Source organism: Artemia franciscana, chromosome 1 (genome assembly GCF_032884065.1).
Source record: "Artemia franciscana chromosome 1, ASM3288406v1, whole genome shotgun sequence".
In the NCBI taxonomy this organism is placed as follows: Eukaryota; Metazoa; Arthropoda; class Branchiopoda; order Anostraca; family Artemiidae; genus Artemia; species Artemia franciscana.
The window spans coordinates 28,054,491-28,077,498 of NC_088863.1; the positions used below are offsets into that span (position 1 = coordinate 28,054,491).

At 37.0% G+C, this 23,008-nt stretch overlaps 1 protein-coding gene across 1 annotated transcript in view; it reads right to left on the reverse strand.

The window, feature by feature from the left end:
* Positions 1-23,008, reverse strand: part of LOC136027934 (puromycin-sensitive aminopeptidase-like) — a 102,599-nt gene that overhangs the window by 43,490 nt on the left and 36,101 nt on the right. Inside the window, exons 4-7 of the mRNA XM_065705402.1 lie at positions 12,859-13,156; positions 11,959-12,107; positions 10,833-11,102; positions 258-492 (exon numbers count right to left, since the gene is read on the reverse strand). Coding sequence (XP_065561474.1) covers positions 258-492; positions 10,833-11,102; positions 11,959-12,107; positions 12,859-13,156 — 952 coding nt within the window. The remainder of the gene's footprint in view (positions 1-257; positions 493-10,832; positions 11,103-11,958; positions 12,108-12,858; positions 13,157-23,008) is intronic.

Here is a 23,008-nt window from a genome sequence, read left to right on the forward strand (position 1 = left end):
TATATATATATATATATATATATATATATATATATATATATATATATATATATATATATATATATATATATATATGTATATATGTATATATATATATATATATGTGTGTGTGTGTATATAATAATAATAAATATAATAATATTTAATAATAATATAATAAATATAATAAGTATGCAGTTATACTTGAAATTAAAACATTAAAACACTAAGACTTAACATTAAAACTTGAATAAAAGGTCATTTAAATTGAAATTTACCATCTTTTGATCCATCAGCAATAAATCTTTCTTGGCTAAATTCTAGCTTTTGAACACCACCAACTTGCTTGATTGACACAGAAATAAGAGGGAAACCCATTTGTCTTGTCCAAGTTGACATTACACTTTTTACAGGTAGTGAGCTCGCCTCGCCAAGAGCTTCCCATAAATCTTCTGTTTTCGAGTTCTTGTAAGCAAATTTACGCAGGTACATATTCATTCCGTTTCTAAAGAACTGAAAAAAGTCTGTTTTGAGTTAATGTAAGCAAATTTACTCAGGTACATGTTCATTCCGTTTCTAAAGAACTGAAAAAAGAAAAGTAATCATGGAACTAATAAATGTGTCAATGATGCAGTGATGCAATCAGTTTTTTAAAATGCTTGTAAAAATCTAATTTTTGGAGTGGGAAGGTGAACTCACAGCAAAAGAAAAAAATTAGAAGTGCCTCACCTTAGCAAGTATGTAAGCTCTTATTCCTTGAGGAAGGGGAGGGTTATATTTTAAAGTTTAGTGTTAGTCAGTATATAGCTATAACAAACAAGAGCTAAGAGCTCATATGGCACTTGTGACGGGGCGAGAAGGGCTAAGAGCCAAGAGATCATATGGTATGAGCTCTAACAAAATTCTATGAATCAATAGATTGATTTAAAAAGGAAAATAAGAGGCTTAATGCCGGACAGGATTTAAAATAAGAGCTCTGAGTCACATTCATCATTAAGATCCGATCACCCACTCGTAAGTTATAAATACCTAATTTTTTCTAATTTTTCCTCTCCCTTTAGCCCCCCAGATGGTCGAATCTGGGAAAACGACTTTATCAAGTCAAATTGTGCAGCTCCCTGACACGCCTATCAATTTGCATCGTCCTAGCACGTCCAGAAGCACCAAACTCGCCAAATCACTGAACCCCTCCCCCCAACTCCCCCAAAGAGAGCGAATCCAGTACGATTCTGTCAATCACGTATCAAGGACATTTGTTTATTCTATCCACCAAGCTTCATCCCGATTCCTACACTCCAAGTGCTTTTCCAAGATTTCCCCCTCCAACTCCCCCAATGTCAAACGATCTGGTCGGGATTTGAAATAAGAGCTCTGAGACATGAATTCTTTCTAAAAATTAAATTTCATTAAGATCCGATCATCTATTCGTAAGATAAAAATACCCCAATTTTCACGTTTTCCAAGAATTCCGGTTTCCCCCTCCAACTCCCCCCAACGTCACAGGATCTGGTCGGAATTTAAAATAAGAACTTTAAAGCACAAGATCCTTCTAAATATCAAATTTCAATAAGATCTAGTAACCCTTTCGTAAGTTACAAATACCTCAATCTTCAAGATTACCCCCCCCCCCTCCAATTCCACCAAAGAGAGCAGATCCGATCCGGTTATGTCAGTCACGTATCTTAGACAGGTTTTTATTGTTCCCATCCAGTTTCGTCCTGATCTCACCGCTTTAAGTATTTTCTAAGATTTCCGGTCCCCCCTCCAATTACACTTGATCCGGTTGAGATTTAAAATAAGAGATCTGAGTTACGAGGTCCTTCTAAATATGAAGTTTCATGAAGATCCGATCACTCCTTCGTAAGTTAAAAGTACGTCATTTTTTCTTATTTTTCAGAATTAGCCCCCCCTCCCCCAATAGATCGGATCCGTTCCAATTATGTAAATCACGTATGTAAGACTTCTGCTTATTTTTCCCACCAAGTTTCATCCCGATCCCTCCAATATAAGCGTTTTCCATGATTTTAGGTTCCCCCACCCCAAACTTCCTCCAACGTCACCAGATTCAGTCAGGATTTAAAATAAGAGCTTTGAGACACGATATCCTTCTTAATATCAAATTTCATTGAGATCCGATAACCCGTTCGTAAGTTAAAATTACCTCATTTTTTCTAGTTTTTCAGAATTAACCCCTCCCCCAACTACCCCAAAGAGAGCGGATCCATTCCGGTTATGTCAATCATGTATCTAGAACTCGTGATAATTTTTCCCATCAAGTTTCATCCCGATCCCTCCACTCTAAGTGTTTTTCAAGTTTTAGGTTTCCTCTCCCAACTCCCCCCCCCCCAATGTCACCAGATCTAGTCGGGTTTAAGATAAGAGCTCTGAGTCACGATATCCTTCTAAATATCAAATTTCATTGAGATCCGATCACCTGTTCGTAAGTTAAAAATACCTCATTTTTTCAAATCTTTCAGAAATACCCCCCCCCCCCAACTATCCCAAAGAAAGCAGATCCGTTCCGTTTATGTCAATCATGTATTTAGTACTTGTGTTTATTTTTCCCACCAAGTTTCATCCCGATCCCTCCACTCTAAGTGTTTTCCAAGTTTTAGGTTTCCCCATCCCAACTCCCCCCCCCCCAATGTCACCAGATCCAGTCGGGATTTAAAATAAGAGCTCTAAGACACGATATCCTTCTAAACATCAAATTTCATTGAGATCCGATCACCCGTTCGTAAGTTAAAAATACCCCATTTTTTCTAATTTTTCAGAATTAAAAACTACCCCAAAGAGAGCGGATCCGTTCCGATTATGTCAATCATGTATCTGGGACTTGTGCTTATTTTTCCCATCAGGTTTCATCCCGATCCCTCCACTCTAAGTGTTTTCCAAGATTTTAGGTTTCCCCCCTCCAACTCCCCCCAATGTTATCAGATCCGGTCGGAATTTAAAATAAGAGCTCGGAGACACTATATCATTCCAAACATCAAATTTCATTAAGATCCCATCACCTATTCATAAGTTAAAAATACTTCATTTTTTCTATTTTTTCCGAATTAACCGGGCCCCCCTCCCCCCCAGATGGTCAAATTGGGAAAAATACTATTTCTAATTGAGCTGGTCCCGTCCCTGATACCCCTGACCAATTTCATCGTCCTAGCTTACCTGGAAGTGCCTAAAGTAGCAAAACCGGGACCGACAGACCGACAGACAGACCGACAGAATTGGCGATTGCTATATGTCACTTGGTTAATACCAAGTGCCATAAAAAATATAGTAACCTAAAGAAAATCGTAAGGGCCCTGTTTCGATCCTAAAAGAATTAGGATTTTCTCATATTTTCATACATGCTAATTACTTCATAGCCGCTTACCCCCTCCCTCCATTGTAGAAGTTTCTAGCTAATATCTACAAAAATGTGGAATTTCGCTTTTTTTTTTGCCAGAAAACAAATCACGGATGCGTGTTTATTTGTTTTTTGTTTGTTTTTTTCCCAGGGGTGATCTTATCAATCAGTGGTCCTAGAATGTCACGAGAGGGGTTATTCTAACGGAAATTAAAAGTTCTAGTTCCTTCTTCAAGTGACCGAAAAAACTAGAGGGCACCTAGGCCCCCTCCCACGCTCATTTTTCCCCAAAGTCACTGGATCAAAATACTGAGATAGACATTTTATTCACCATAGTCGAAAAACCTAATAGCTATGTCTTTGGGGACGACTTACTCCCCCACAGTTCCCGTGGGAGGGGCTGCAAGTTACAAACTTTGACCTGTATTTACATATAGTAATGGTTACTGGGAAGTGTACAAACGTTTTCAGGGGGAATTTTTTGGTTTGGGGGGAGAGTTAAGGGGGGAGGGGTTACGTGGGAGGATTTTTCCATGGAGGAACTTCTCATGGGGGAAGTGACTTTCAATGAAGGGGGCACAGGATTTTCTAGAATTATTTAAAAAACAATGAAAAAGTAAATATGAAAAGGTTTTTCTACTGAAAGTGAGGAGCAGCATTAAAACTTAAAACAAACTGAAACTATTGCGCATATGAGGGGTTTAACTCCTCGTAATACCTTGCTCTTTGCGATAAAGTATTTTTAGTAATTTCAACTATTTATTCTACGGCCTTTGTGATTGTAAATTATAACGTCTAGTGCTCTTTTTAACAGTCAAAAGTGACTGGAGAGTAACCAGCTACCCCTACGCCCATCATTTCCCCAAATACATCCAGTCAAAATTTTGATATAGCCATTTTGTTCCTTGAAGTTCCAAGGTCCAGTGATTGTGTCTTTGAAGATGTATCTTTGTGAGTTACGCCCCGGGGGCTTATAAGGCTTTTATGAAAAGGGTGATTGTATAAACTTCGGAGGAGGCACATTGGATTGGAAATCAGAAGTTCCAGTACCTTTTTTAAGAATCAAAGTGATCGGAGGTGAAATAACGACCCCCCCCCCTTACCGTCTATTTTGTCAAAATGCATCCAATAGAAATTTGAGGTAGCCATTTGTTTAAAAACAGTCCAAAGATTACATAACAAGGACTTTGGGGTTTACGATGGCTGGCGTTCACCCCCTCCCCTTCGGCGACTACCCCCTGAAAATACCCCCATGAGGAAGATCCCCCCAAGGAAAATACCCCCAACGGAGTTTTAAACTGTAAATTTGAGTGAGTGGCGCATAGTATACAAATACCAAAATTTCTTCCCCCCTGTGGAAATTAAAAAACAAAATTCAAATAAAATCCTGAAATTTGGAAAGCCTTATTTTCCACGCGGTATTCTCCGGGGGGGGGGGTATTTTCCAAGGGGGAGGAGAGTATTTTCCACGAGGGGATATTATCTGGGGGTAGGGGTTCATTGGACTGTTAATAAGAAATTCTAGTGTCCTTTTCAGGGTTCAAAGTGATCAGTGGGCTACTACCCTTTCCCCTCCTTTTTTTGTTTTAGACCAGGGCACTTCTTATAGCAGAAGTTGTAATCAAAAGTTCGAAAGGGGCTCATTCGATTAGAAATTATAACGTCTAGTACCCTTTTTAAAAGTCAAAAGTGATTGAGGGTAACCAGCCACCCCTACGCCCATCATTTCCCCAAATACATCCAATCAAAATTTCAAGATAGCCATTTTGTACATTGAAGTTGAAAGGTCCAGTGATTGTGTCTTGAAGATGACAATCCCCACACAGCCGGCAAGGGTTGTAAGTTATGACCCAGGGACTTATAAGGTTTTTATAAAAAGGGTGATAGTATAAACTACGGAGGAGGCTCATTGGATTGGAAATTAGAAGCTCTAGTACCCTTTTTAAGAGTAAAAGTGATCGGAGGTCAACTAGCCCCCCCCCCTTACGGTCTATTTTCCACAAATACATCCGATAGAGATTTGTTCAAAAACTGTCCTTAGATCATATAACAAGGCCTTTTGAGTTGATAGTAGCCGGCTCCCCCCCTCCGGAAAATAAATCTCGCAGAAAATATCCCCCAAGAATATACCCCACGTGGAAAATAAGGCATTCCCAATTTGAGAATTTTATTGGAGCTTTGTTTTTTAATTTGCGTAGAGAAAAGAAATTTTAGTACTTGTGTATTATGCACCACTCACTGAAGTTAACGCTCTCTACAACTCGAGACCTACCGGTTTTTTCCTTAGTTTCTCCGTTACTTTAACACAAATTTGGGCTATAAACTTGCAAATTAGGGGAAGGGATAAAGTATAGCGGGTCTGCATGCAAAGTGTGTTAGGTACAGTTATTCTGCATATTATGAAGTAAGAATTGTTATCTGACTTCAAACTGTCCAAAAACTTTACCCCCCCCCTAGGTGCAAATATATAGCCCAAATTACATATTCCCCATATATTCTGACATGTGCCTTTGTCTTGTCTCGCGCTAAGCAGAAAGAAAGTAAAGAAGAAAAAGGTTTGCTCTCAGGTCTTACACAGCGTGAACTTGAGTGAGTGGCGTACAATACACAAGTACAAAATTCCTTCCCCCTACGGAAATTAAAAAACAAAACTCAAATCCTCAATCCTAAAATTTTGAAAACCTCATTTTCCACGGGGGGGGGGATATTTTCAGCGAAAGGAAGTACTTTCCGCGTATTTCCAGCAGGGGGAATCGCTAGGGGGGTCAGACACCCCCCCTAAAGTCTGGGGGCAAGTGTTGTAATTTTGTCCCGGGGCATATAAGCTTTTTATGGAAGGGGTAGTTGTGTAAGCTTGGAAAGTTTAAAGTTCTAGTTCCCTTTTAAGAGTCAAAAGTGATGGAGGGCAATTAGCACTCCCCCTCCCTGACACCTGTTTTTCCCAAACGCATCCAATCAAAATTGTGAGATACTCATTTTGTTCACTATAGTCCAAAGAACATTTAACAATGCCTTCAGAGCGGACACAATCCTGCAGATCTCGGGGGCAAGGGTTGTAAGTTATGCACCAGGCATATAAGGTTTTTATGGAACGGGTGGTTGTATACACTTCGGATCGGATGGGGCTCATTTGATTGGAAATCGGAAAATCTAGTGCCCTTTTTAAAAGTCAAAAGTGAATGGAGGGCAGCCAGCCCCTCCCCCACAAGCCTATCATTCCCCAAAATAAATCTGATCAGAATTTTAATAGAACTATTTTGTTCTGCGTTGTTGAAAGGTCCAGTAATTATGTCTTTCGGCATGTCAACCCCCCCCCCCAAATTCTTCAGGTGAAAGGGCTGTAAATTAGGCAATTCGTTCATTGTTTGCATATAGCATATGTTATTGAGAAAGGTATGCATGTTTGAACTTTATTTTCAAAAAGGACAAAGGGAATTCAGGTGAGCCTTTCATCAATGACCGGGTATATTAATCTGGAGCTTTCAGGAAGTGATAAGAGAGGTGATCAAAAATGGAAAAATTTGCATGCTACCACTACTGCTCTTGCCACCACTGCTACTACTACTACCACGCTTATCTATTTACAATATTGAGGGAAAATTTGAACAAAACCAAAAGACGCCTTGTGCATGCACATTGTCAAAAGAGCGTATCTCAAGGATTGATTTGGTTATTGAGTTGAAACTTTGAGAGAATGCTAAAAGGCAAAAATTATCTGACCAAAAGACAAAATATGCACGCTACTACTAATATTTCAACCTCTACTACATTCTTTACTACTAATAATGCTTCAACTACTTCTATTGCAGCTAAGTCTACTTTTAAAGGCAATATGTTAATACTGCTGCTGCTACTAGTACTACCACTATTGCTATTAATATTAATACTAGTAATACAATTACTGATACTATGACTATTATTACAACTATGCCTAAGGGTATAAATTTTTTAAGAGTTTTTTCTGAGGTGGGGAGGTGAAATAAATCACAAAACGCCGTCTGTATAAAGGTTGTGAAAAGAGTGTAACAGCAATATCTTATGAACAGGTTGGTGTGTGAAGTTGAAACTAACAGGACTTGTTGTGGGGGATGTTGAACAAACCAAAAGAAAATATTTGCATCCTATTGCAACTGCTTCTACTCATGCATCTACTACTGCTACTATTATTACTACTTCTACTATTACTACTGCCACTAAAGACAAGGCTACTACTATTAATTCTACTGCTACTACTACTACTACTACTACTAATGCTGGTACTAAAACTAAGGGCATTAAGGTAGAAAATTTGGAAAATATTGAAACTGTATGGAACTAAATCAAAACAAACCATGCCCACACAGGTTGTTAAAAGGATGTATCGGTGGTTTTACAGCTAAAAGGCAATATATATATATATATATATATATATATATATATATATATATATATATATATATATATATATATATATATATATATATATATATATATATATATATATATATATATATATATATATATATATATATATATATATACTATCAATACTACCATTACAGTTACTGTAACTAACGAGGCTAAGGGTATTAAGGAGATATGTTTAGGAAACATTTAGGAGGAGATTCATTTAAACGAAAAAACTATATGCATACAGATTTTCAAATTTTCAAGGGCATACAAGCAATATCATAGGAAGTGCCGCTCCATAATAGCTAGAAATATCTTTAAAACTTTTAAAGGAGCTAATTCGATTGAGGGTTAAAAGTTCTAGTGCCCTTTTTAAGCATAAAAAAGAGATAGGAGGGCAAATAACTCTCCTCCCAAGCCCATTTATTGTGAAAAACATCCAATCAAAATTTACAGACAGCCATTTTATTCAGCATAGTAGAACAGTCCAGAAGCTTTGTCTCTAGGGATACTGGGCATGTCAACCTCCCATAATTATGCAATTGGCCCATTATGTCTTAAAACTAAATCAAATGGCACTCTGTATATGGTTGCCGATAAGAAGCCTTAGCAATATATCGAGAATGATTGGGGTTATTAATTTGAAACTCGGGGCTACTACAGTTAAAACTTCAGTTCTTACAATTTAAATAAATCCTGAGAGTGTAGGTGTATCCATATTACCAAAAAGCATAAATGAAATTTTTTGGGAATAATATTAAGTTTTATTTTTCAGGTCAACTTGAGGTAGTATGAACTTAATTTAAACAACATTATTTGTCCAGATTAAAAATAGTTGAAAAAGTTTTTCAACATATAAATAGCAAGCCAAATTATGGATTCTTCTACAAAAAAAAAAACAAAAAAAAACAAAATAAAACAAAAAAAACGAGAAGATATATTTTTTTTCCATGAAAAAAAAACTGTCAATAAAAAAACGGACAGAAATTGATTTAAAAAACTTTTTCCATAAAAACGAGTTCTTCAACGAAAAGTAAAGACCTCCACTAATCCGAAAATGAGCAGAAATAAAGTGAAATAATCTTAAAAGCGTAAAAACTACCAAAAAACACCGTCAATAAATAAATGAACCTCAAAATGAACAGAATTTACAATGAATAGCCGAGTCAAACTCAAAACAAGCAAAGATTAACATGAGAAGGGCTGATAACCCCCATGCCTTCTCAAGACCAGAACATAATCTGCGCTTTACTGAAAACAAAATACGTATGAAATGTTACCACTTTTTACTTTAATAAATCAGAATTATTAGAACTCTAAGGAACGAATTTCAGCATATGTGTATTAAACTGAACATCCACGGTTATCTGTTTTTTTCCAGTAAAGTGCAAATTATGTTCTGGTCTTGGGAAGGCATGGAAGTTTTCAGCCCTACTCATATTAATTTTTCTCGTTCTGAGTATTACTCGGTTATTTATTGTAATTTCTGTTCGTTTTGAGTTTGATTTATTTATTGACGGTGTTTGTCGTAGTTTTACGTTTAGAAGGTGTTTTTAATATATTTCTGCTCATTTTTGGCTTACTAAAGCTCTTTACTTTTCTTTGAAAAGCTTGCTTTGTGTAAAAACATTTTGGAATTAATAATTGTAAAAAGACGGCGAAGAAATAGCTCCTTGGTCCTTAATAGACTGGAATAATAGCAAAAGGAATTTTCATTCCAATCTGCAGACTCATCTTAATAGTCACATTAATTCTTAGACAAAAGTGACGAAAAAAAGGATTAACAGCTTATCGAGATCACAATTATACGCAATCAACAACAACTGACAAGACAAAAGCGACGAAAAAAAGGATTAACAGCTTATCAACATCACAATTATACACAATCAGCAACAACTGACCATGAAGACCAGTCGAACACCCGACTTGCATTCTCCTTTTCCTTTTAATATTTATTTTAACTTTGCTAATGGTATTGTAAACACTTGAGACGCACATGACAAAACTTGGACATAAGCTTTTTCTTCAAAGCTTCTGCGAAAGTGATCGCAGAACATTAGTTTCAGATAATCAAAGGCCTATTTCACGAACATAAAGGTAATGAAATGAAAGGTGATATTTTATGCCTTTAGTCAAAGCGCCACTGACAGTCCAAGAAAACTACTCTGCAAAGTAAAATCAGAATTTACAAGCCTTCTGGTTCAAATTTGGCACTTCTGGTATAGCTCAAAACCCGCCACACATACGCATACGCAAGTACACTGGTCCAACATAGCGATACTGGGTGTTACGCGTATGAGATTCCTGGTCCACGTTCAACACCCTGTGATTACTTTTGCTGAAAATTTAAGGAATATAGTAGCACCAACATTTATATAAGCACCGTCATCGTTTTTTTCTTTTCTCAGCCATTCCTGAAATCCTTCACAGTGCTTTCAAAGGTAAAGCATTTGCTCCAGTTTGCCACAAACTGATCTTTTCTTTGAGAGGCAGATACTGTAAAAGAAATAATCGCCTAATTTGTACGCCACTTTTCGTCTGACGGTTCACAAGCTCTCCTACATTGTCTAAAAATCCGTCAACGGTTATTTTCTGTTTTATTGCCTATCTAAAAAATAGTTTCATCAGATACAAGGGGGCGTACTAGCGAACAGCATAAATTTCAAAATGATCATAAAATCAAATACGGCACCATGTGTATAAAAAGGAAACATAAAAACAAAAAAGGAAGTATGAACAAAAAGAATTTATGACTTGCCTGCTATAAAAATATCAAAGAAATTTGCCGTCTGCAGCATATTAAAGATCGGTCAAAAATTTTAGTCAGCACTAAAAAAGCTCCAAGTTAAATACAAAACTTAAGAAAGCTTAATAAAAGATAGACTGTAGGTCAATAACCAACGTACTAGAAGCATATAATAAATCGATAAAATCAAAAATATTCTACAATTGTCCAAAGTGGAAACAAAACAAGAAGTAAAAGAAACAGCAAGAGTATACAGGCAAAAACAATTCACATGGAGGGACAAAGTTAAAGAAGAAAGAAAAACGTCCAAAAAAACAACATTCACAATACACAGTCCTTATACGGATTATATTTAAATCTACAACTTACCTCATCACCAATGAAGTTATGAATCATGTTGATAAGCACAGAACCTTTGGAATAAGAAATTTCATCAAAAATTTCATCAATCTCGTTTGGTGACGACACAGGTACTTCAATTGGATGTGAGCTACGAAGACAATCAAGGTGAAAAGCTGATCCATAACAGTCAGAGAACATTGAGTTAATAAACTCATAACTGGGTAGAAGTTTGTCCCCGCTAAGATAAGAACAGAACGTTGCAAATCCTTCCTTTAGCCAAAGGTCCGTCCACCATTCCTGAAAAATCGGCAACTGATTTAAAGAAAAAAATGAATCTTTGAAGAAGAAATGAATCTACTTACATTTTTTTATTCAATTTTTGATTAATCTCCAGATTCCGAAATAACAGCAAGCATTCTATGTTTGTAAGCACTTGAAAATAATCTTCATTTCTAGCTATTCATCTGGGATTTCAAAAAAATGTTCACAGAACCATCAAATAACTGAGGAAAATTCTGTGTTTTCAAATTAATTGCCAAACAAACGTTAGTTAGTGATGCAACACAGCACACATTGCCCAAAATTTCCTTTTTGCGTCCACAGCTCTTTGATAATATTTTATAGTAATAGATGTAGAGAGTCTCTTGAGAGGAGACTAAACATTTCAGACGGACAGCTTCTCTTGGTAGACACACAAACAAACACACACAAAAAGTGATTGCTCAAATGCGAAAAATACATTAAAAAAATACACAACAAGCTTGAATTTTTGTAAATTTGTGCGTGAAACTAACATTTAAAAGATTTGGCTAATTTTAGCACACAACGACAAAAAACCGACCACCATCGGTAAATATAATTAATTCAGATTTCACACTTCAGATTTTAGTCAAAATATTTATTTTTCGCTTTCTAAAAATTCTTTGACGAAAAGGAAACGTTTACAATAGCTTAACGTGGTCTCGTTAAATCAAAGAAAATAATTTTTTTTTCAAAAAACTTTGCAGAAGAAATTCATTTTGATGAGCCAGTAAAATATTTTATTGCTAAAGCAAATTTCGCTATGGTTTTTTGAATGTATGACAGGTAGTTCTAGCAGTCCCCAAAACTCTATACAATTGGGTACTCTTAAAAGGCATATCAAAACTCGTACCATGGTAACCAGGTTTCCGAACCACATGTGTGCAAGCTCATGCATTACTGTGCTGGCAACTCTTTTTTTCCTCGCAACGGATGTTTTCACAGGGTCAACAAGTAAAGCTGTTTCACGAAATGTCACGAGGCCCCAATTCTCCATTGCACCTAAAAGGGGAAACGAATAATTCATTTCTTGGACAAACTATTGAAACTTGATCTTCAAGTCGGACTCTTTACAAGCATGGACAGAGACAAATTTTAATTGGTGGAATATAATGTCGATCATGCGACCCCAACAACAAATCATCCCATTAGACTAACATCCTCGGCATTAAGTGACAATCTATGGCTTTTAAACCTCAAGAGACACGGTAAGGTCAAAGGCCTTCAAGGCAAAATCACTATAACGAGCCAAAAAGAGAACAATTCCTCCATAGTCTTAAGGGATTTCCTGTAAAATTTCCATTTTTAAAAACAGATAGGACGTTACATTGACTTGCAATATAAGTGTCATCGCGGTTTTTCAAATGCTATTACTTGATAACAATAAATATATACGATTGACACAAATTATTGTTTCAGAAAAAAGGAGAAAAATTAAGAGCTAATTGCAGAGATTATTCAAGTTTGGGGACTTTTTTCTAAATAGCACGATTCATGACAGCACAATTTCTTGATGACATGTCACTATTCTGGGCAATCAGATATTCCAGTTATATGAGTAGTCTGTTCATGCAGCAGAAATGGCTCGCCAAAGATACTACTGCTACATGGAGTAACGTCAATAAAGTAAATGGAAAATAGAATTTTACTGATCCTCAGCAAACATTTTGATGAAAAAGTTAACTATCTCTTAAGTTGAAGATTCAAACTAGAATTAAACTTAACTATAACAACTGGTTATTTAAATTCTTACCTCCATAGTATTCTGAAATAGCAATCATATCAGCCTTAGGAAGTGGATAAGGTACTTTGAAGTAATCGTCAAAAAACTCGAGCGTTTTCACAGCCAAATCTAGAGAAAACCTCCCTGTTTCAGCCTCTCCTTTTGGGGTAAAGACCCTAACTACCACACCGCTGTTTGTTTTTGATTCAATGAAGTCGGCTTCTCCAACATATACTGCTGTTATATATGTTGACATCATGGGAGTTGTGTCAAATTTTACAACACGAAGACTTGAATTTGTAGGATGTTCGATGCTGCTTACTTCGGGCTATAACAATATTATATTACTTATAAGAAATTGAACCAGTCAAATAGAAGCAAGTTACCATTAAACAGAACAAAAGTTGATAGACATCAGTTTTATCTCTTCAGATGTTTTTCAAAGCTGGCTTACAGGAGAACAGGATCATAAACCTGTTCGGGAGGCGTCCTGAACAGGTTTATAACATTCCCTAACTGTTTTTTTAAACAAGTTAAACCAGTGAGGGAATGATCAAAGTTCGAGACCTTGTATTTAACTTGTATCGTAGACCTTGTATTTAAGAGCATAGGTAACCGGGGACAAAGTAGTATATATTTTCACCATCCTATCAGTTTTTATAGTTGGGATGGAGGTGAAGCATTGTAAAATTTTTATTCGTTCTCACCATGAATCAGACGGTGAGTTTAATTCCAATTGACTCAAATCATTGCAACACATTTCTAAACAATAGTTCAAAAGCTTCAAGAAATCTTTGCACTTTTTGGCATTGAAGAGACCTAATCATTACTTGCAAAAACCGTTTTGCTAGGAAAGCGAAGAATTAGTCTGATACGTGTATTGAAAAAAAAGGGCAAATATTCACTGAAGTACTACCTTGATCATAACTCCTCCACCCTCCACCCCCAACAGCCAAAAATATAATGTCACAAGAATTAAAAAATTATGTCTGCTATAAAGTGCCCGTGGTTGCTTTTACCCAAGAGAAATTGCATGAGTAAGTCTTCTAGAGACCCCAACAGTCGGAGGATTCCCGCCATTTAGGCTGAATGAGGGGTTTCGTAATTTCCCCCAAGATTTTGGAAAACACCTTTTTTATGTTCATTAAATAAATTTTTAAAAATCCTTGCCCCGCTACATTATCTTGAGTTGGCACCACTGCCCGAAACTTACTGAATTTCCTATGGCGCCAGAATTAGAAGGGTACTATCCTGGTTTAGATACCTTTGAGACTCAAAATTAGCAAACTAACGCCCTGATTTCGGATACTAAGGAGTACCAGCAGCACCAGGACGGGTAACGCAGGCCCAATTCTAAGGGAAAATTTCTTGTTTTTCTTCTATCAATTTCTTTTTATCATTGTTCCTTTCCTTATTATTTTGAATTTGAAATTTCTTCTCTATGTTCATCTGAAACACCAGAAATTCCAAAATAACAATAAAAAAACAATTATACAAAAACTTAGACTGCTACAATAAAACACGATTATATTCTTGAATTGAATAAGGTATTAAAAGTTCTCTCTGAAAAACTTCCAAAACAATGAAATTTTTCCTAAAGGATGTTTTAATTCTTAAAATTTCGATTCAGGTCCTTTACATATACCGAAAAAAATTTGGAATATCTCAAAGGCATTTTTTTCGAGTATAGTTCATATTTGATTCAATATCGAACTTCAATGATTTTACCTTATTACCTTCCCCAAATGTCCAATCACACTTTATTAAACACCCGAAAAACTTTCCATTTGAACTTACTGAACAATTATTCCAAGGTCATGTGGGATCGAACATAAGATAGATAAACTCATAAGGGATACTTAGAAAATTCTGCATAGTTTAACACCTTATACAAATTCATACAAACAAAAATGTGTGCTAGGTTGTAACTACTTATTCATTTCTAAAATTGTATCTTATTGGATACACTCAAACGCTACCAAGCAAAACGGTTTGTTCTGTGTCTTCAGAGATAACTCGGGATATTTATTTATTTGTTCATTTATTGTATACCCATCATTCACACAATATGATAAGACGGAGTAGAGGAAAAAGAAAAGAAGAAAAAGGAAAACCAACAAACCAAAAACACATGCACAAGGAACCAATTACTGCACTAACACTAGTCATAGGAGCAACAACTAACTATATAAAAATAAAACATGAGTTAGAGTCAAATTTAAATATTGTTGTACTAAATACGGTCATGACACAGACATACAAAAAATACTATTGGTTAAAACAGGATACCACCAATTATGTGAAGAATTAAGTTTTCGGTTATGCTTAGCGATTAATCTAGAAATTGCAAGATCAGGGTCAGCGAATTTGAATATTCTAATCGACAAACAATCCCGACACCAAAGTGGTAACCGAAGCAAATACTTAGTGAACCGAAAAAAATGGACCAGATTTTCAGACAATCTACTACTACTACTACTAATAACTCACTGCAGCACCAAGCCGCCTGAGGCCAACACAGCTACGCACGCTCCTCCTCCAACCTAATCTATTTAAAGCCTCCCTCTTTACACCCTCCCAGGAAGTTCCCATTTCCTTTAAATCCTTATTTATGACATCCTCCCAACCCAGACAAGGACGACCTGCTTTCCGTGTAGCCCCAGACGGTTGGCCAAAAAGGACAATCTTCGGTAATCTGTCATCCTTCATCCGTAGAACGTGGCCTAGCCATCTCAACCTTTCTTTCATTATAGCCCCAGAAAGCGGGATTGAACCACACTTTTCGTACAACCTACTGTTTGAAATACGGTCAGTCAGCCGGGTACCCAGAACAATCCGTAGGCAATTTCTCTGGAAAACATCTAGTAAATTTTCATCTGCTTTTCGGAGTGTCCATGCTTCAGAGCCATATTTGACCACTGTCATCACTGTAGCTTCCAATATTCTAATCTTGGTTTGTAGGCTTATCTTTCTATTCTTCCAAACTTTTTTTAACTGTGAAAAAACACCCTGAGCTTTAGCTATTCTACTTTTAACATCTTCACTGCTCCCACCATCTTTACTAATAATACTACCAAGGTAACTGAAGCTCCCAACCTGATCAATCTTTTCGTTACCTAAGGTCACCTGTTCATCTTCACTTATTCCTAACCTTAGTGACTTAGTCTTCTTAACATTAATTTTCAAGCCTATTTTAGCACCCTGAACTCGTAAAACCTCTAAAAATTCATTCATTTTGCTCACACTTTCATCTAATATGCTTAAATCATCAGCATAATCTAAGTCCAGGAGCGTTCTTCCTCCCCATTTGATTCCATGGTCTCCAATTGCCTTTCCTGTGCTCCTTAAGACGAAGTCCATCAAAATGATCCATATAAAGGGGGATAGAACACAACCCTGCTTAACTCCTGATTTAATACAAAACCAGTTGCTAACCTCATTTCCTACCTTAACCGCAGCAGTATTATTCTCGTACATAGCGCAAATCACTTTAATGTATTTTTCTGGTATACCATATAACGATAAGACCTTTGTTAACGCTGTTCTATCAACAGAATCGAAAGCTTGCTCATAATCGATAAAACTAAGGACCAAAGGTGTTTGACAACGAAGGGACTTCTCAATTATTAACCTAAGAGTGAAAACATGGTCGACACATCCTCTACCTTTTCTAAAACCGCATTGTTCTTCCCTTAAAACTTTGTCTACAGCATGTCTCATTCTAAAAAGCATCATATTACTCAGTAATTTGCTACCTACAGAGACCAGACTAATGCCTCGATAATTCCGACATTCACTCTTGTCACCTTTCTTATACAGTGGTTTAATTAAGGTTTTCCTAAAATCATTGGGTACTTCCCCTTTTTCAAAAATCATGTTCATAATCTTCAGTAGCTTATTCCTAACCTCAGAGCCACCATATTTAAGGAACTCATTAATCATACTATCAGCACCTGGGGCCTTATTATTTTTTAATCCTTCTAGTACTGTCGCTAATTCTTCCTCACTAAACAAATCTTCCTTCACATCCAAGGTATCACAAACTTTTTCATTTTCATCTATATCTTTTCCTGCAACTGTATCTCGGTTTAGCACATTCTCAAAATGTTCCACCCATCTTTCTTTAACTTTTTCCTTATCACTAATTGTGACCCCATTTCTATCTTTAACTGGGACTAGTCCGGATCGGCTACTCCCTTTCAATTTATTAACATGCCAGTATAATATTTTACTATTATGCCGTCTAGCCGCATCTTCCAGATCCTCAGCAATTTTATCCATCGCCTCCATTTCACATCTCCTTAGTTCATATTTTAATGCTTTCTCCACTTTCTTTACATTCCTTTTGTTTTCATACGACCTATCGCTCAGATAATTCTTATACAAACCCCTTCTACTCTCTATTAAACCTAAAGCTTTTTCACTAATATTCCTAGTTGCTGTCTTAGCACTCTTCCCTAGGACACCATCAGCAACTTCACAAATTGTTTTTCTGAAATTATTCCATCCATCTTCCACATTGTCAAATTTTAAACCCTCAAGTTTAGTACTCAACTGTTCCTGGAATTTTTTTTCTCAAATTTTCATCCTGAAGTCTACCAACATCATAACTTCCCGGGAGGGAGTTACTCTTCCGAAATTTCAGCTTTAAATTAACCTTAGACACTACTAGATGGTGATCTTTACTTTTAACATCAATAACGGCACTCCTATACACCCTAGTATCTTGTATTGATCCTGCTAGTCTTCTGTTTACAATAACATAATCAATAAGGTTTGCTGTCTTACCATCACGTGAATACCATGTCAACTTATGGGCCATTTTGTGACCAAACACCGTATTGGTTATAACTAGGTTGTTATACCTACAAAATTGCAAAAGCCTATAGCCATTACTGTTTTCTTTTCCTACACCAAAATTACCTAGGCTAGGATACCATCTATCCCTATTTCTACCAACCTGGGCATTAAAATCTCCTAGCAAAAACACCATATTTCTACCTGGTACCCTGTCTATTTGCTCCTGTAACTGTAAGTAAAATTCATCTGAGTCACTAGTATCTCCATCAGTTGGTTCAATGGGGGCATATACTACTATAACTGATACCCTAAACTTTTTAGTCATAAAATGAGCAATTAGTATTCTATTATTAATACCTTCCCAGCCTAAACAAGACTTAGCAGCTTCCTTATTCATCATGAGCCCTACTCCCTGTCTATGTACCCCATCCTTCCTTCCTGAGTAAACAAATTCTATGTCACCTAATTTCATGCTTCCTACCCCTGGGATATGAGTTTCTGAAACTCCTAATAAATCCAGTTCAAACCGTCTGAATTCGTCAGTCAAAATGTCGATGCGAAAGTCATTTTTTAACGTCGTAACATTCCAAGTTCCAATTTTCATGTTCTTTAAATCTTTGAAATTATTTTGGCCTCAAGAAAAGCAGTGATCCCGGATACCAGTGCAGGATGGGGACCAACATATCTTCTCAAGTCTACACCGAAGCGCTTAAGCCGGCTTAGAACCGGACAGCAAGAAGTCCCTGGGACCTCCAGTAAGTTGGAGGCTTTGTGCAATCCTGGGCCCATCTTGGTCACAACATGGTTTTCAGCACTTGGCGATGCTCTTCTATCAACAAGAGTCGAAATCCTGCACAGACAGTCCCAAGCCTATTACCTCCGACTCATTATATATTCATGCCTACAAATATTATGCTACTACGGGGAGGCAGCCCATAGTAGATAAATTAGCTAGGAAGAGGTTTTTCAGCCCGAAAACGCCCATCAAAACAAACCAAGCCCAGAAAATTATCCAATAATCAGAATCCCGTACGAGTGCTGTGTTGTTTACTAGGCTATAATTTCCTCGAGGGGCGCCACTCCTCAAGTGGGAAAAATTGACCGCAAGTTTCCCAGTCTTGCAGGTACCCTGAAAGGGTCGAGGTAGTCCTTTACAGAGGCCGTTGTCCATAAATCTGGATCTTACGCCCTGCCGCAGTTGTCCTCCTATAGAGGATCCTCCCACGATGGTGTTCTGCCTCACCATGCAATTTAACCCATTACTGGGAGAAGTTTTGTAACTCATCTGACGCGTGAACACGGCAGTTGGCCCTGCTGAGTGTACATTTGAGGGGCCTTCTTCCTCCTCCACCTGAAATTATGACCCCCAGGGGAGGGTTTCCCAGTTTCTATTATGGGCCCCACTGGGACAAGGTCCTACTTGGCCTAAGCCTCCTATGGAGCTACTCTACCTATCTATAGGGCTTACACATATACATATATATATATATACATATATATATATATATATACATATATACATATATATACATACATACACATACATACACATACATACACACATACATATACACATACACACATATACACATACATACACATATACTCACTAACGTGCAAATATATACCCTGAATTGGTATAGGCTAGGTCTGTATATGGTGAATATTAATTTCCTTTCTGATGCAAATGCACAATAACTTTGGATTCAGGATTCAGGATTAGGGTATTAAAGTTTCAGGGAATGCTAATAAGGGAAAATCAATCGACCAGGAGGCAATATTTGCACGCTACTAATACTACTACTACAATTACTACTAGTAAAACTACTACTACAACTACTATACATTCTATTACTACTAATACAACTATAGTCACTACTAACACTACAAACACTACTGCTGTAGTGAGTACTACCTAGGATGAGGTTATTGAAGTGAAAATTTGGGGAAATGTTGAAGGGAAAGTTGAACAAAATCTGAACATACTATGTACACACAAACTGTCAAAAGGGCATATCAGCAATACCTTTGGAATGGCTCATCGAATCAAGCTAAAATTTATACGGCATTACGAAGGGGATGTTCAACTGGTCAAAATGCAGCATGTGCATACTACTCCTGCTAGTTATTCTTCTCACACTACTTCTACTAATACAACACTACTAGTGCTTAAACTGCCCCTACTACTTCCACTAAATAGCTTCCAGAATAGAGCAATATACAAGAAGTGAGGGAGGGTTACAGCATTGAAAAGGCTAGCTAATAGTAGGCGGTTGAATCGAGATTTCGCTGCAATAATCAATGCAAAAGAGGCAAATATGCGTCGAGCAAGATGGTCTACGATTAGTGGCTAAGGCGTAGCGACAAACCAATAGGAAGACATAGATAAACGAGGTGGCCTACGACTCTAACAGCGGCATCACCAATGGCTATTGAGACCAATGGCTATTGAGAACAGTGGCTCATCTTTACAATTAAAAAGCACTATTTGTGACTTATCAGCATCGAAACGAAGGCCATGTTTAAGATACTCCTCTTAAGGTGTGACAAAGACGTCATTCATTCTTTGGAGGGTATGGCTGAGGTTTAAAAGGTCATCTGTATAACAAACTAGAGACAGATTCAATGAAGATAGTATCAAAGATATGGGGCACTGGTCTTGAGCATCCAAAACACAATTACTGGAAAGATTAGGAGAAAAAACCGCTCCTTGACGTTCACCTTTCAAGACAGGAATGAGTTTCCAAAGTGGAACAGCGGGCACATTTTATTTGCAGGTAGTTTCAGGCGAATACATAATCGACAGTACATATCTCGAAGACATTCGTTCACGTTTGGCCATTTTGAGGAGTATAACTGGGTAGATGAGGAGATCAAAGCCTCGTCTGATATCGTGACTAGCGAGAATAAGACATTCTCCTGAGAATCCGACATCAATTACTGCATTGGCTACAACTGTCAGGACATCAGCACAACCTATTCCCCGTTTGAATCCGAACTGGTGAGGAAGAGTATAACATGTCTGTTCAAGATCAGATCGAAAAAAAAAGCCCAAAGACTTTGCAAAAGAATGTCGGATTCGTAATAGGTCGAAATGATGAACATTCTGGGTTTGGTTTTCCTTTTTTGGGAATTGGGATAAGATCTCCAATGCGAAAAGGAGAGGGTAGAATTCGCTGTGTAGAGTTATATGCATTAAAAGTACCAAGTTTTGGACTAATGGCTCTCCCCCAAACTTTAAATGCAAAGCACTGGTGTGTTCAATACTATTGGATGATTTAGGCTTTAAATGCCCAATGACATCTACAGTTGGCGCTGTATCACTGTTGGGACTGGTAGCAAGGAAATTATGTAACTTAGTTTCATGAAAAAATTCAAGGTTCTGATCAGGAGCAGCATATTCGGATTCATAGAAGGTATAACATTCTTCATCAGGGATGTCAGCCGCAGAGACAGATGAAGGAGACCTATCTTTGTAAGAGATAATTCTAAAAAAAAAATTCTGTTATTTTTAGCACGTTCTGAATTGGCGTTTCGACGATAAAGAGTCAGATCCTTAAAAAAAATTCTCTTTGTACAGAGACGAACAAGATTCACAGCACCAGTCGAAGGACGGTCGAAATCCTTCCTGAGATGGAACCCAAAATTTGCTTCGACGCAAGAAGCAACGAGACCAGGGTTCGAAGACCAGCCTGGAATAATTCCCTTACCTATTTTCCGAAGTGGGACAGCTTGATGTTCGGCAAAACGAAAAGCATAGAAATTTCGATAACATGCATTTCCAGGCAAAGTCTCGTGTCATAATTTGAAAATTTAGTAGATCTTTACACAAGGTGGCAAAGAGCCTGAACTTTACTCAAAATAAAACCCATACAAGAAGAAAACAAATCAGAATTAACTAGAACTGAAATAAGGAAATAAAAAAGAATGCTAGACCTCCCGACGGTCTACCCTTTCGACTGAAGATTTTAGCGGGAACACATAATGATGAAGCACCTTTTAATTTAAGTAAATTCACACTAAACTTAGTAATAAAATGCTCTGGTATAAAAATAACAGAATATCTAGAAAAAAGATCATTTAGCACTGGTAGTTTATTCACAAAGGCTCAATTAATACTTCAAGAGAAAAGGCTTAGCATTATGACCTTACTTTTGACGGTTTACGATTTTCAGGACAGTTTCTAGTACTCACAATAGTAAACATAAGAATAATAAACTACGCTACCATTTCCCTAGGTTGTTATTAAGTAATGCAGAAAGCCTTAATTCTGTAAAACCTATTGAGCTTGAAATTACAGCGAATAGGCTAGCATCAGGCTTAATTTGTATAACCGGGGTTCAGACCCAAGACCTGGATACTCTCAAAATGGCTTATTTTACCGAGTAACTCTGCCCACATGATCAATACCTTGGTAAAAAGAGGGGAGGGGTAATAATTTTTCGTCGTGAAAATTTGTCACCAAGGGAAGTAAACGTTCCAGGAATAAATGAGCATGATGAAATAATTTTGATTAAAGTTACACCGAAAGTTCTACCACTCCCATTAGCTAATATCATTGTTGGTTATTTTTATTATTCACTCGGTCAAAAATCGGAGCAGCGTAAAGATTTCTTGGAAAAACTCCGTGCAACGTTTGATTACCTCCAGTCTAAACATCCAAATGCTGGGATCCTACTTACCGGTAACGGAAATGAACTAAATACAAGTCATCTTTGTCGGGAAGCTAATTTAAAACAAATTGTAAATATCCCAACCACAAAAGGTGGTACTTCGCTTGATATTATTTGTACAAACATGCATGTATTCTATCAAAGACCCAATTCCCTCCCTCCACTTGGTGGCAGTTACCTTTTTACGCTTTCGCTAAGTCCGATATAAGATCATATCTGCAAGTATAAATTTCATATATTTAAGTATCGACCAATTACTGATAGCGGTCTACTCAATTTTGGTACATGGCTTTCAGAAGAGCAATGGGAAGATGTATTTGCTACCAACGAATCGAATTAGAAAGCCAAAATTTTCCAAGAAAAACTTATCAATAATTATTAAATTCATTTTCTAGAGGTCAAAAGGGAAAAAATGTTCTAATGATAAGCCGTATACAAATGATGCAATAAAAAGTTTAATCCGACAAAGACTGTTCCGCCAAGGAAAAACTGAAGAAGCTAACCTACTAAGGAAATCTGTAAAAAAGCAGATTTGGAAAGCTTCAGCCCAGTATTACCTTAATAAAGTAAGTGAGCTCTTTAAAGCCCAACCAAAGCAGTGGTATAATACAGTCAAGAAAATCAGTGGTAAAAAAGTCAAAAATATTGACTTTAATCTTGATGTTCCCCCTGAAACTCAGGCCAACTCATTAAATAAACACCTTGCC